We start from the raw sequence: 14,780 nt of genomic DNA on the forward strand, positions 1-14,780 counted from the left end.
ACTCTGCAATAGCAAAGACATCAGTTGCAGTCCCTATCTGAAAGACTAGTGGGATGAGGAATCTTCAGATTTCCATTTAGCTTCCTTTCCTGAGGGCTGGAGCAATTCAGTGTCAGCCACCCTTGTTTCCCTCTCTTTGCTTCTCTAAGATTTCTTGTTCCCACTTTTCTCAGATCAAGGCTAGTCTAAAGCACAAGGCATTCATAGGCCTTTTTCTTAAACACACAAGTCCAATGGAGGAAAGACAGATGAGAGTCACACCTTAAAAGATAACCCTCTTTCCTTCTACCACTGAAAATTTTGTCCTCCTGCTTACTGGCTCTATTTTGTGTCCTGTGGACTCCTTATTTTTTGACATGAGCAGAGCTCTACCTAAAGTGATCTAAGTGGAGTAGGGTACTGGGAATATTGGAGAGAAGCTGGGGCATCCTTGGAGACAAGAGTAACATCCAAAAGTTGTATTTATCTAACCAGATATCTCTTTTGAGTTTCTTTCTACCATTCAGATCTATGGCAATGTTTTTACAACTACCCAGTTGGCCAAAAAGGCAAAAACTTCCCAGTCTAGTTACTGCTGGGCAGGAAGAACTGATTCTTCATTGACATTCTAGTTGGGGCATAGTCAAGTCATTACCTTAGTCATGTGGGAGACCCGAGTATGAAATTGTAGAGGAACGTGCAACCAGGGTAGAAAAGAAAGGGAGCTATCTTGTTTATCAGGTTGCCCCTTAAAGATTTAAAGGAGTCAATACAAGTTGTATTGAGCCTTAACTCATCCACTTGTGACCATAACTACTGTGCTTTTGTCTTTCTTAGTCTCCATGGGAGCCATGCTGGGAATTAACGGAGCCATGGAACTGCTTTTCAAGGTTATTACTCCTTATACCCAAAAGCGCACCCAAGCAATCAGGTACAGAGTGCCATGTAATACTTCTGCCCTTTTTGTAACAGATGGAGAGATGGAGATTGCCCCACATATATTTTCATGATGTTTCCAGCTCAGTTTAGTGATCATTTCTCCCTTGGAAATATGGTACCATGTCTTTATCCCTTCCCAGCTTACATCCCTCCACACTCATAAGTCATTTCCTCTAATTCTTATGATAACCCTGAATGGGTATATTATTATTCTCTTTTTCAGATGAGGAAGTTAAAATGTGTTGAGAGCCTTATCCAAGGTCACTGTGCTAGAAAATAGTAGAGTTGAGATTTGAATCCAGATCTTTCAGACTCAAAACCTCATGTTATTTTTGCCTGAAGCCCTCAGGTATATACATTTTACTCATAGCAACTCTACCATAAATAAATATAAGCTTCAAAAGACATTTCAGAAATGACAGGGTCTCTAAAGAGACAGCCAGTTAAACTTCTGGCATGAGTTCTGGGCCTTATAATAGTCCATCATGGTCATGTGCTAGTCTTGAGATGTATTTTTATGATTGGAAAATGAAACTCAGCCTGTTCTCCCTGCCTCTGCTTGCTGGAGTGGAGTGAATCATCAAGTTAAAAAGGGAGATGGTTAGACATGAAGGCTTTAGAGATATTCGGGACCATTAAGATCCATCATTTATGGTAGTGACTCAGCGAGGACCTTGAAAGAATATTAGAAGAAATTCAGCCAATTTCCAAGATAGATGGGGTCATTTGGCGAGTAACATTTCCATGCCCAACCATGATATTTTCTGCAATCTAGCATCAATCTTAGGCTCATGTTCCACCTGATTATTTTTCTCTTGGGTCACTGCAGTTATGCCATTATCATCCATTCTCACCTGCAGCTCTCTACACCAAGCATTTCCTAGAGTGAAATACATTATATCTCAGTGAAAAAAAAAAAATCTCATCCAATAAGTTGAGAAATACTGGATTGAATACTGGTTTCTTTACTGTAAGACTTCTCAGAGTCTTTGTAAAGCCAACACATATTGAGAATATCTGTTATTTAGTATACCCTGATCCAAAATTGATTTAGTTGGGGAACTATCTTTTTTTCTTTTTTTTTGAGATCACTTTTTTTAGGGGAAGGAGGGGGGGTCAGTGTTCTATGTCTCTCATTTTGGAAGCATCTTCTCTAGGGTGTGAATTTATTGCAAAGTGAAATTCAATTAAATTCTACTAAGAACCCTCATCTAGTAGGTAAAAATCTTCAAAATAAAAAACTCAGGGACCAAAAAAATGTATTTTCTATAATTATACTTCACTCTGTTTTAAATTTACATTTGTGCCAGATAACAAGAAATATAAACCTGTGTCTTATCAGGAATCTAACTCAAATTAGTGATTCTTTGGTTCATCCAGGGATTTCACTCTTCTCCCCCCGCTTCCTGGGGTACATCTGAGTTCTAAGAAGCCATGGTAGTGCCGGGGTGTTGATGGAAAAATGCAGACTGTCCTCAATCATCTCATGTCCATTTGAACATATATATGAGTTGGATATGTCTCATTTTTATCATTGTGTGCAGGCCTTTGCTGCTGACATCTGCAGTCTCAACATGTTCTTTGGTTACCAATCTATGAACTTTATCTTTCTGCCCTATTCACAAGGCTTCTTCTAATCTGATGCTGTCATAATTCAGCTGTTCAGAAGGTCAGGAATATCTGGTTTCTTCCTTTAGATTATGTGAAAATCTCTGTGATGTCTGCTGGGCTCATCCATATACGGTTCCCACTCAGTCTTCTCCTCTTTGCCACTTGGGTACCATGTTGTTTGGAAGGCTCCCCTAGGAAGCTCATCCCACATAACCATGGGTATTAAGGCACTAGGTCTCTCCTTTCTGGGGTGCTCAGAGCTTTTACTGTCTTCCTCATTCAGGCCAAGCTTGTGGGGTAGGGGGGAGAAATCAACAAAGCATAGAAACCCCCTCCTCAGAGACTCACGCTAGTTGCCATTTTTAATGCTTTCTTTTCCTCCTGCAAAGGGAGTTGAATTCAGGCACAGATCTGATCGAAGTGCCAGAGGCAAGTGGGAAAGTAACACCAGGGATTAATGGAGTGGGAGTAGGGTGCTTCCAATAACAAAAGGAGCCTTCCAGGGACCTCAGGCATATTTCTACATGTCTGGTTTGTTCTGTAAATTTTGGGCAAAGTGGTTCCCCTTCTTCAGTCAAATGCCATATTAAAACCAAACCTCTGTAGGAAAGAGGCTTTTCCACCAACCGTTACAATATAGCTGTCATTGGCATGGTGTTTATTAGGTGCCCTGCACTGTGCTAAGCTCTTAGCATGCATTACCTCCTTTGAGCCGCTCATCTGCTCTGCAAGGCAGGTGTTATTATTGCCCCCAATTTTACTGGAAAATAAATTGAAACTGAAAGAAGTAACATGCTGGGTTTTAGGTGAAAGAGCTGGCATTTAAACCCTGTCTGATAGATGAGCCTCAGCTCTTAAGCCACCACTGGCGTATCTTACACAGTCTATTGCCAGCGTTTTATTTCTACAACCATCATATGTAAGACAATCATATGTAGTTAAAGTTTGCTTAAATTTCTTTTCCATCTAAATGGCTTATACCCATGGAACAATTTGCTTAATGATAGAGGAGTCTTACTCCTCCGTCAAATGGCTATTTCCTCTCAAAGGCTAAATATCTATTCCCTCTGCTTTTGAATCCTTTCCCAAAGCTACCTTGTTTTCTATCTTATCCTTACTCATCAACAGCAAGATAAGAACAAAGGTAATGAAACTGGAAGACCTGCTCTGTAAGCCTCCTTGTACCAGATTCCTTGGCGAGTCATTTAACTTTTCTTAACTAAACTTTGACATTTCTTAAAGCATGAATGTCAAGCCTTACCTCCTAGGTTTATCATGGGCAATAAAAAATATGTGTAAAGACATTGTGCGTTTTGACATGCTATGACATTGTTAATCATTATTAGTACAAATACTGTGGGATATCTGGTTGTCTGCTGCACATCAGACAGCAGAAGCTGGGGAAGAGTCTGGAGATGAGAACTTCCTGCCAATTTCCATCCTTCACAAACTCGATCCTACGAATAGTAACTAAGACATACCCAGATGAATTCAACTCAAGCCATTTGGATGACAGAACCTGTGGGCTTGAGGGGGGTCTTGCAGGGAAGGGATGAAATAGCATGTCAAGGGACATGGATAGCTCTACTACGTATCATCCTCCAAATGCTAGCATGCTATGGGAGAGTTATTCCGGGATGTCTTTGTGGGAGCAGATGCCCAGTGTTGTGTCACGATGACTCCTCCCTCCTATGGAGATTAAACCTGCCCTACTTCTCTAGCATGAAGCTAAAATTAGATGTGCAGCTGTCCTCCAATGAAGCCCTGTCTCCAGATAGTACGCAGGGCAAGATTTACAACAGAAGCTCCAACCACATACCTGCTAGAGAGAAGGGGCATGAAGAGCAATGTCACTAACCCTCTGTGGCCTTGTGCCAGCCCTCGCCCCAAGGCAGGCAGCTATTTCAGGCCTCCTCCACTTCCCAAATACCCCCCCTGTTGCACACACTTGTGTTGACTTGTGCCTACTTCCTTCCTTTGGCTCCTCATGAGTCCCATGCTAGTGGGAGCAGTTATGGTCAGACTTAGACTGCTACGATAGCCCTCTAGTTGGTCTTCCTTCACTTCAAAGCCATCAGAAATTTGCCTCAGCTTCCCTTTCCAGACTGGTTTCTCATCCCTGCTCTCATCTCTCTTTCCAGCCAACTATCCCTGAGTGTGAAATTCCCTCTTCTTCCCCATGTCTCTCCCTTCCTCTGGAATGCCATGCTGCCTTGTGCAGTGGTAGAAGTCCTACCCAGTCTCCAGAATTCACTGGATGCCACCTGCTCCATTTCACCAGAGAAAAGGAATCTATTCTCCTCAACCTTTCGACATGCATTCTATTGAACCCTGTACTATGTTGGCCTGGGTATCTTTTCTCCTCTCTAAATTCTATATTTCCTAAAGTAGAAATCAAATTACATGTATCTTGTTATTTTCCATTCCTCCTAGCCCAGTGCCTAGATGATAATAGGCTCTTAATTAAATTCAAATGAGACTGAGCGTGGTGGCTCACGTCTGTAATCCTAGTGCTTTGGGAGGTCAAGGTGGGAGGAACGCTTGAGGCCAGGAGTTTGAGACCAACCTGGGCAACATAGGTAGACCCTGTCTGTACAAGAAATTAGTTGGGTGTGGTGGTGCACACCTGTAGTCCTAGCTACTCAGGAGGCTGAGTTGGGAGAATTGCTTGAGCCCAGGAGTTTGGGGCTACAGTGAGTCATGACTATGCCACTGCATACCAGCCTGGGGGACAAAGTGAGATTCTGTCTTGAAAGAAAGAAAGAAAGAAAGAAAGAAAGAAAGAAAGAAAGAAAGAAAGAAAGAAAGAAGGAAAGAAGGAAAGAAGGAAAGAAGGAAAGAAAGAAAGAAAGAAAGAGAGAGAAAGAAAGAAGAAAGAAAGAAAGAAAGAAAGAAAGAAAGAAAGAAAGAAAGAAAGAAAGAAAGAAAGAAAGAAAGAAAGAAAGGCTGGGCATGGTGGCTCATGCCTGTAATCCCCGCACTTTGGGAGGCTGAGGTGGGTGGATCACCTAAGGTCAGGAGTTTGAGAGTGGCCTGGCCAATGTGATGAAACCTTATCTCTACTAAAAATACAAAAATTAGCTGGGCATGGTGGTGGGCACCTTTAATCCCAGCTACCTGGGAGGTTGAGGTAGGAGAACCACTTGAACCCAGGAGGTAGAGGTTACAGTGAGCCAAGATTGTGCCACTGCACTCCAGCCTGTGAGACAGAGTGAGATTCTGTCTCAAAAAAAATGAATAAAATTAAAATAAATAAATACATTGAAAAGAAATACTTTAATAGAAAAATTATTGGTGAATTCCCTATGTAGTAATGAATGAAAGCCTGAATGTACTGAGTAGGTGCTATGCTAGGCACTTCATATTTGTTACCTTTTCCCCTGATCGCAGGCTGGCTGCACATGCGGGGTTCTGCCCCATCCAAACATGTGAAACATCAGTTGGCACACCTCCCAAGAGCTCTACTGCATGAGGGAGTGAGGTGCCTTCTGGGAGAGAACTCACTCTGAGAGACTATGAAGCAGCAGCCACTGGCTTGAAAGGGAGCAGAGTTTCTCTCACTGGAGGGAAGAAAAAAGTTCAGAGTCTTTTCTATTATTTAGAGTTGTTTGGGGGAACCGACAGAGATTGGGGAAGGGAAAGATCTGAACTGGAGGGGCGTGTGGGGACAGCATTCACATTAAAACTTTGCCATCTATTTGAAATAGGCTTCCAGTGTTTGGTCTGTTAGTGAACTCAGCTAGGGCTTAAACATTTCTGGGGGTGCTTTTTATAGAAGTAGGGAGGAGGAAATGACACTGGGCCAGAGTGTGCTACCTCTTGCTTGTTTGTTCCACTGTGGACAAGCTTGTTTATCTGCACTAAAGCTGTCTTTGAGCTGTCCAGACTCACTAAGTAGGGAAATTTATTGAGGCAAGACAGATGACTTGTCTGCGACTGACTCATCTTGTGACCTTAGGAAAGCTTCTGATTACTCCACGTCTCAATGCTTTCTTCTGGAGGCTGTCCCTTTGTGCCCTCATTCCCAGGACAGGCCTGAGGGTTTTGGTAATGATAAGGACCATTTCCACTGGCCACACACTTGACCTTTTCCAAAGCGCAGCCACATCCCCTCTGATCCTGTTGTATTCTTACAGTGTAATATTGAACCTAACCTTTGAAGCTGGGTTATCAGATGTTATCAGCAGTTTGTCTCCTAGGATTTTAGACTCTGCTGGCTTGCCTTGCTTCATAAATATCATAGGCAATTGGAAATGGGTTGGATCTTCCTAGCAGAGGCCAGGTCTTGAAGCCCATTGTATTCTCTGACCATTGCTCCACACTTCGAGAAAGAGGACTCGGGGCTGCCCATAGGCTGGGATGGCTCCCTCACCCCTCACCTTCACTTTCTCTGGAGCTACCCCAAGGACACAGGAAGTCAGGAAGCATGTTGCTCAAGACCATGCTGGTCTCACCCTCACAGAGGATAACATCTTTAATATCCCCACCTTCTTAATGCCCCCCCAGGTTTTCAGCAGGAAGGTCATGCTATGATTCATCTCTTCACCTTCAGGGTCAGTCTCATGCTATGAGATTATGGAGGTCAGAGTACCTGGGCTTAAACACCTTGGCAACGGGAGGAGATGGATATGTTTGGTTTTCAAGCCAGCTTCATAAGCAAATTCTTCATCTTAGTCTCCTGTTGGCTGTCCTAGTAACTCCTTGTGCTTGGAATAGTGTTAGGTGATATTCTCCCTTCAAAGGACCAATCTTCCAGGGCCTCCCTGGCCTTAGAATTCTGCCTAAGTACAGGATTACTGGGCATCGCTTTATTGGCAGCCCTTTCTGGTGATTTCATCTTCAATTTATGAGCTAGAAAAAAATATCCTGCTTCTCCTCTCCCTGCACCCAAATCGCTCACTGCCTTTGCCCAAAGCCAGGTCTTCTGGGCTTTCTCCAACCATCACACCATTCCACTTTATCTAATCATAGTAGCTGATAGATGAGTGAGACTCAGCTAGAGCTAATGGATTCCATGAGATCATGAGTGATTGGGTGACTCAGTTACTTTTCACTGAGGCAATGGGAATCCAAGGTACAAGAAACAGTGATCTTTTCTGCTTCTCAAAATAGTTACTGAGTTCCGCCCGGGTTTTCATTCCCTCCCAGCCCCAACTGAGGGCTTCGTGACTCTACATTCAACATTAGAGTCTGTGGTCTCCAGGGCATGGTCTCACAGTGGGGCTTCACTCTATGACTCAGCACTTTCTGCTTGTTCCTTGTCTCCAGAGCACTCTAATTCAAATACCTTGGAACAGGAGCAAAAAAATTCCACCCCAGCCTCACAAGTGCTGATATTGGGGGCGTGCACCATGAGCTCAACTTACTAACAGAGTGATTATTGCATCTGCAACCTGACTCCAAGCCTGTAGCTGATGGGGAATGAATAGTTTCTTACATGAATTAAGCCTTGGCAACTAGATTTATAGGGTTAAAGCCCTGTCATCTTCTTAAGAAGCCACTGAGCTCTTCCAGATTAGGGCGAGCCATAGACATTCAAGTTGTAGGATCTAAAGTTTGAAGGTCTTAAGGGACCTTCTTATCATCTCCTTCATCTTAAAATGAGGTCACCGAAACCCAGAGAGGCCGAACCAAGCCTTCTACCCCAACTTCAAGGCACCATTTATTACTCCAAGACACTTTTCCACATATTACAAAACAAACATGCCTTGAATTAGGACTTTTATTTGACAACATTCTATGTGCCTCCAAATTCCTTCAGGAGGAGGAGCTCAGGAACTCATCATGCATGTAGGTTGTCCTGGTTGAGGTGTGTTGGACTGGTGAGCAGATCTTTGCCATTGCTGGTTCTGTATTTATTCCTGAGGGTGACATGCTGGACAGTGAGAAGGGTGCTTGATATGTTGATATTGTATGGATCAAATAACTTACACAGACGGGCCTCCAGAAACAAAACAAAACAAACCTCCCTTGGTCCTTCATATCCTGGGGAGGCGTTACATGTACCACTTTCCCCTGATGAGGGTTCTCTACAGAAATTGCATTTCCATCTTTATCTGCTGAAGCTTTATCTGCTGAAGCTAGTACTGCTCACACCTCTCCATAGATTTCCCTCAATTTTCTCTCTAGAGACTAGAAGCAGGCTCTTAGGAACTTTCACTTGTCATAGAAGTTAATCAGTGGGCCCGGCGCGGTGGCTCAAGCCTGTAATCCCAGCACTTTGGGAGGCTGAGACGGGCGGATCACAAGGTCAGGAGATCGAGACCATCCTGGCTAACACGGTGAAACCCCGTCTCTACTAAAAATACAAAAAAAAAACTAGCCGGGCAAGGTGGCTGGCGCCTGTAGTACCAGCTACTCGGGAGGTTGAGGCAGGAGAATGGCGTGAACCGGAAAGGTGGAGCTTGCAGTGAGCTGAGATCTGGCCACTGCACTCCAGTTTGGGCGACAGAGTGAGACTCCATCTCAAAAAAAAAAAAAAAAAAAAAAAAAGAAGTTAATCTTCTAGTCCAGCCTGACTCAGCGAGGAACTTATGCAAATAAATTTGTATTTTCCTGTAAATCACACCTTCCTCACAACATTGTAACCACCTACAAATATGGAGGAAAGGGAATTTGAGGAACTGGGGGGAGGTACAGAAAGACAGAAAGACTCTTATCAGGAGGGACTCTTGTTGTTTCACCTTTTACTTTGAGGGAACTGCTATTTCTTTTTTTCTTTTAGTTTCTTTCTTTCTTTTTTTTTTTTGAGGTGAAGTCTCATTCTGTCGCCCAGGCTGGAGTGCAGTGGCATGATCCTGGCTTGCTGCAACCTCTGCCTCTCGGGTTCAAGCAATTGTCCTGCCTCAGCCTCCCAAGTAGCTGGGATTACAGATGTGCGCCACCATGCCTGGCTAATTTTTATATTTTTAGTAGAGATAGGGTTTCACCATATTGGCCAGGCTGGTCTTGAACTCCTGACCTCAGGCAGTCCGCCTGCCTCAGCCTCCCAAAGTGCTGGGATTACAGGCGTGAGCCACCGTGCCTGGCCCAGGAACTGATAATTCTAATAGATTCTAAATTCTTCAGGGACAGATTCCACACTCAGGCACCACAAATTATAAAGCAGATGGGGGAAGAAAACACACTCTGGTTTTCCTGTGAGGTTGTGAGTGGGTGCAGTGTCTGGAGATGTGCTTGTTTAGCAGAGACAAGCCAACTCAGTTGACTAGGAAGGAAAGGGTCAAAAGGAGGCCATCACACAGATGTATAGCCATGGAAAGCTAGCTGCTTTTAAAAGTTTAGGCAGAGATTGCACAATGAGGACAGATTGAAAGCTTTCTAAGTTCAATTATAGTGCTATTTTAATATTAGATCTCTATGTGATCATTAGTCATCTTCAACAAAGCTAATGAGAAAAATGACTAGAGAACAATAAATGGTTATTTAAAAGGAGTGAATTAGTATAAATCAGGTCTGAGTTTCTTTCATATGGTGCATCATAGGTATTCAATAAATGCCAGTTGAATGAATGAACACTGTTGTTTTGGTTTGCCTGAGTTGCACTCTTTTAACTATCCATTGCTTCATTCAGTAGTATTGTGGGGCTTTTATTATTGTCAGAGATTTGTGGGCTTGAGTTGAAAAGACACAGTCCTTGCCCTCAAGGAACTTATAGATACATGCACACATTAGCATGTAAACAAATAAGATAAATGTGATCATGGGGGGATATTTAAGAGGGAGAGTTTCAGTCTGCTCTGGAATTAGCAAGGAGGAACTCACTGAGAGGGCAGATTTCGATTTGAAATAGGGAAGGAATTTCTGGATGTTAATTTTATAAGAGCAGCACCTTCTAGGCAGAGGCAGAAGCAAGAGCAAAGACAAAAAAGCATGAAAACAATGAGTGATATATATCAAGACAAAAAAAATCCCTATAAAAAATCACTTTGAAATGTGAACTAAGATTTATGTGCAAAAATATCAATCACGGTATTATTTATAATTGGAAATAATATAACCTGAAAAAGCTTGATAATAGGGAATGCTTGGTAAAAGTGATATATTTCCACAATATATTATGAAGCAACACACAAAAATAGGTTAGGAATGATGTTTGTTGTGGGAAACAGCTTATGATCAAATATTGACTAGAAAAAGTAAGTCTCAAAGTTCAGAATGATATAATCTACATTCCCAGCAGCATATGAATGTCCATTTAATTGAATCCTCACCAGCAATAAATATTACCATTTTTCTAAATTTTTATTACTTTGATTTGTGAGATTGCTGTCTTGATCTAAATTGCATTTCTCTGATTATTGGATAGTTGGATATTTTTATGAGTTTCTCTGTTTTTTATTTCCTCTTTGGGAATTACATATTCCTATTCTTCTATTATCTACTAAGATATTAGAGTGTTTCCACCTTAAAAAAAAGAACTAGAGATAAAATATATAAACCAATGTTGATGGACATTAGGCAATGAAGGGCAGTGATTCCTGAGAGATAAGTTCTTAAATTCCCCCGGCTCATTGTCTTAGAGAGCTTCTAGGTTGCAGTGCAGGGACAGTGAACCCACTTGCAGCCCAGCAGACTCCCTGAGTTAAAGAAGCAGTTGGGAGACAGAGCTGAAGGTCTGGAGAAACCAAGATGCATAGCATTTGTAGGACAGAGTACTAGAAAGAGAGCTGCACAGAAGGAGAACTCTGGAGATCTTCAGGGATTACCCTCAGGTATTTAGCTGGATATGCAAACATGCCTATAGGGAAATTAGACAAAGCCAAGGAAAGACCACCTGAAGGAAATGGAGGGAACGATATCTGACACACACACACAGGACTGGATATAGTACTTGGTTCTGAAAGACAGACTGGAAAACCTCATGACTCATGGGACATTGGATAAAGTATACAGGATTTTGCCTTAGTAGTGAGGAATAAAGTCATCCCTCGATATTCACAGAGGATATGTTGCAAGACCTCTTGTAGGTACCAAAATCTGTGGAGGCCCAAGTCCTTCAAATAAACTATTGCAATAGTTACATATAATCTATGCACATCCTCCTGTATGCTTTTAAATCTTTAAATTACTTATAATACCTACAAATGTAAATGCTATGTAAATAAGTTGTTAGACTCTATTGTTTAGGGAATAATGATAAGGAAAAATCTGTTCATATTCAGCACAGATGCAATTTTTAAAAATATATTTGATCCACAGTTGGTTGAATCCATGTGTGTGGAATCCATGAATACAAAGAGCTTACTATTGTTACCTCTAGACTGAGCGTTAGCTCTAGACCAGGGCTCTAGTCCTGTCAAACAAATATTAAAAGCAAGACTTGGAATCATAAAACTAGTTCCAAGTAAATTAGCTGCATTCCAAGTCAAAGCCTCAGAATATTTATTGGAACACAAAAATATTCACTAAATGAGGTAGAAGTCACAATGTGGAGAATCCAAGAAGAAATTATCAAGCATGCCAAGGAACAGGAAAGTACTATCCATGATGAGGAGATAATTTATTCAATCAAAACCAGAACTGAGATAGATGTTATAATTATTAGGCAAGAACATTAAAGAGCTATTCTAACTATATTTCACATGTTCAAAAATTAAGTAATGACATAGAAGATACAAGAAAAACCCAAACTGAACCTGTAGAGATGAAATCTACAGTGTGTAAGAGATAAACACACTGGATTGAATTAAGTAAAATTAGATGTGGCAGAAGAGAGATAAGCTTAAAAATACAGAAACAGAACATTTCTAAAATGAAACACACAGAAGAGATTTAAGAAGAAGAGAGCACTAGTGAACTATGGGACAACTTCAAGCAGCCCAATACATATAATTTGAGCCACTGGGGAGAGGAGAGATAGGTAGGGACAGAAAAAAAATATTTGAGGAAATAAAGACTTAAATCTCTGAAATACAAAAGAATGATAGGGACACAGGAAACCATGTACATAAGAAACATGAAAGAAATGACTCCAAGAAAAATCATAAACTTCTCAAAACCAGCCAGGTGTGGTGGGAGGATGAGGTGGGCAGATTGCCTGAGCTCAGGAGTTCGAGACAACCCTGGGCAACATCTCTATTAAAAATACAAAACTTAGCTGGGCATGGTGGCTCATGCCTGTAATCCCAGCTACTCAGGAGGCTGAGGCAGGAGAATTGCTTGAACCAGGTGGATGAATGTTGCAGTGAGCCGAGATGACACCATTGCACTCCAGCCTGGGCGATTGAGTGAGACTCTGTCTCCACAAAAATAAAAACAAACAAACAACTTCTCAAAACCAATGACAAAAAACAAACAAACAAACAAACAAACAAAAAAAAACAGTCTTCAAAGCACCCAGGAAAGGAAGAAAGATGCATTATATACACAGAAACAAAAATAAGAATCTAACAGATTTCTTATTGGAAATAATGCAAGTGAAAAAACAATGGTGCAGTATCTTTAAAGTGTGGAATTCTGTATTCAATGAAAATAGCTTTTAAAACTGATGATGAAATAAAGACTTTTCAGACATACAAAAACTAAAAGACATTATCAACAGCAGGTTGTCATGCCAAGAAATATTAAAAGAAAACTTCAGGTAGAAGGAAAATGATACAGGTGGAAAGATGTATCTGTTCAAAAGACCAAGAAGCACTAGAAATGGTAACATGAGTAAGTATGTTTGACTTTAGATTATTATTTTAGTCTCTTTAAAAATAGCTAAGTATTTAAATAAAGGTAATCACAATGTAGTCTGGAGTTTATATTTTTTGTAAAGTTAAAATATATGACAGCAAGAGCATGAAGATCAGGAAGAGAGAAATGAAAGTATTCTATTATAATTGTCTTATGTATTAAATGGTACATTAACAATTAAAGATAGACTGTGATAATTTGAAAATGTATACTAAAGCAACCACTAAAACAGTTAAGTAAAGAGTTATGACTAATAAATTGACAAGATGGTAAATTGTTATAAAAACATTCAATTCATCCACAAGAAGGGAGGAAAAGAGGAGAAGGTGGTTAAGGAACAGGGGTCACAAATAGACAAAAAATTAACAAGAATGTAGACTTAAACCTAACCATACCAATAGGATGTCAATGTTGCATACTCTATGTAAAGGCAAATATATAATCATATTGATAAACCAGTGACTCAATTGTGCTGTATGTAAGAACCACAATTCACAATTGCAAAAATATAGAACCAGACCAAATGCCTACCATTCAACAAGTGGATAAAGAAATTGGGGTATAAATATACCATGGGATACTACTCAGCCATAAAAAGGAATGAAATAGTGTCATTTAAAACAACCTGGATGAAATCGGACACCCTTATTCTAAGTGAAGTAACTAAGAATAGAAAACCAAACATGTTCTCACTCATAAGTGGGAGCTAAGGTATGAGGATGCAAAGGCATAAGAATGATAAAATGGACTTTGGAGACTTGGGGAAAGGATGGGAGGAGCGTGAGGGATAAAAGACTGCACACTGAGTACAGTGTACAGTGCTTAGGTGAGGGGTGCACCAAAATCTCAGAAATCACCATGAAAGAACTTACTCGTGTAATCACACATGTTCCCCCAAAACCTATTGAAATAAAAAAATTAAAATTGTGCTGCATATAAGAAACACATTTAAAATTTCTTAATGATATATAATAATTATACATGTTGATGGAGCACATGTGATATTTGGATATATGCATACAATGTGTAATGAAATCAGAGTGTTTAGGGTATCCATCACCTCGGACAGTTATCATTTCTTTGTGTTGGGAATATTTCAGATCTAGTTATTTTGAAATATATATCATCGTTAACTATCATCACTTCACTATGCTATTGAATACTGGAACCTATTCCTTCTGTTTGTGTTTGTACCCACATTAACTGATTTCTCTTCTCCCATCCCCACTCCCAGCCTCTGGTAACTACCGTTCGACTTTCACCCCCATGAGATCAGCTTTTTAACTCAGACACTCAGACTGAGAAAAATGTGAGTGGTAGTTGTCTTTCTGTGCCTCGCTTATTTCACTTAACATAATGACCTTCAGATCCATCCATGTTGCTGCAAATGACAGGATTTCATTCTTGTTTAATGGTGGACTAGTATTCCATTGTGGATATAGACCACATTTTAAAAATCCATTTATCTGTGGATAAACACTTAGGTTGATTCCATATCTTGGCTATTGTGAACAGTGCTGCAATAAACATGGGAAGCAGGTGTCTTTTTAATATACTGATTTCCTTTCTTT

The 14,780-nt window shown here is 40.7% G+C and overlaps 1 protein-coding gene across 1 annotated transcript in view; it reads left to right on the forward strand.

The window, feature by feature from the left end:
* Positions 1 to 14,780, forward strand: part of AGBL1 (ATP/GTP binding protein like 1) — a 606,328-nt gene that overhangs the window by 15,705 nt on the left and 575,843 nt on the right. The window contains 1 exon segment of the mRNA XM_026448330.1: positions 817 to 910. Within this exon segment, the coding sequence (XP_026304115.1) occupies positions 817 to 910 (94 nt within the window).

Source organism: Piliocolobus tephrosceles, chromosome 6, assembly GCF_002776525.5.
Source record: "Piliocolobus tephrosceles isolate RC106 chromosome 6, ASM277652v3, whole genome shotgun sequence".
Taxonomy (NCBI): Eukaryota; Metazoa; Chordata; class Mammalia; order Primates; family Cercopithecidae; genus Piliocolobus; species Piliocolobus tephrosceles.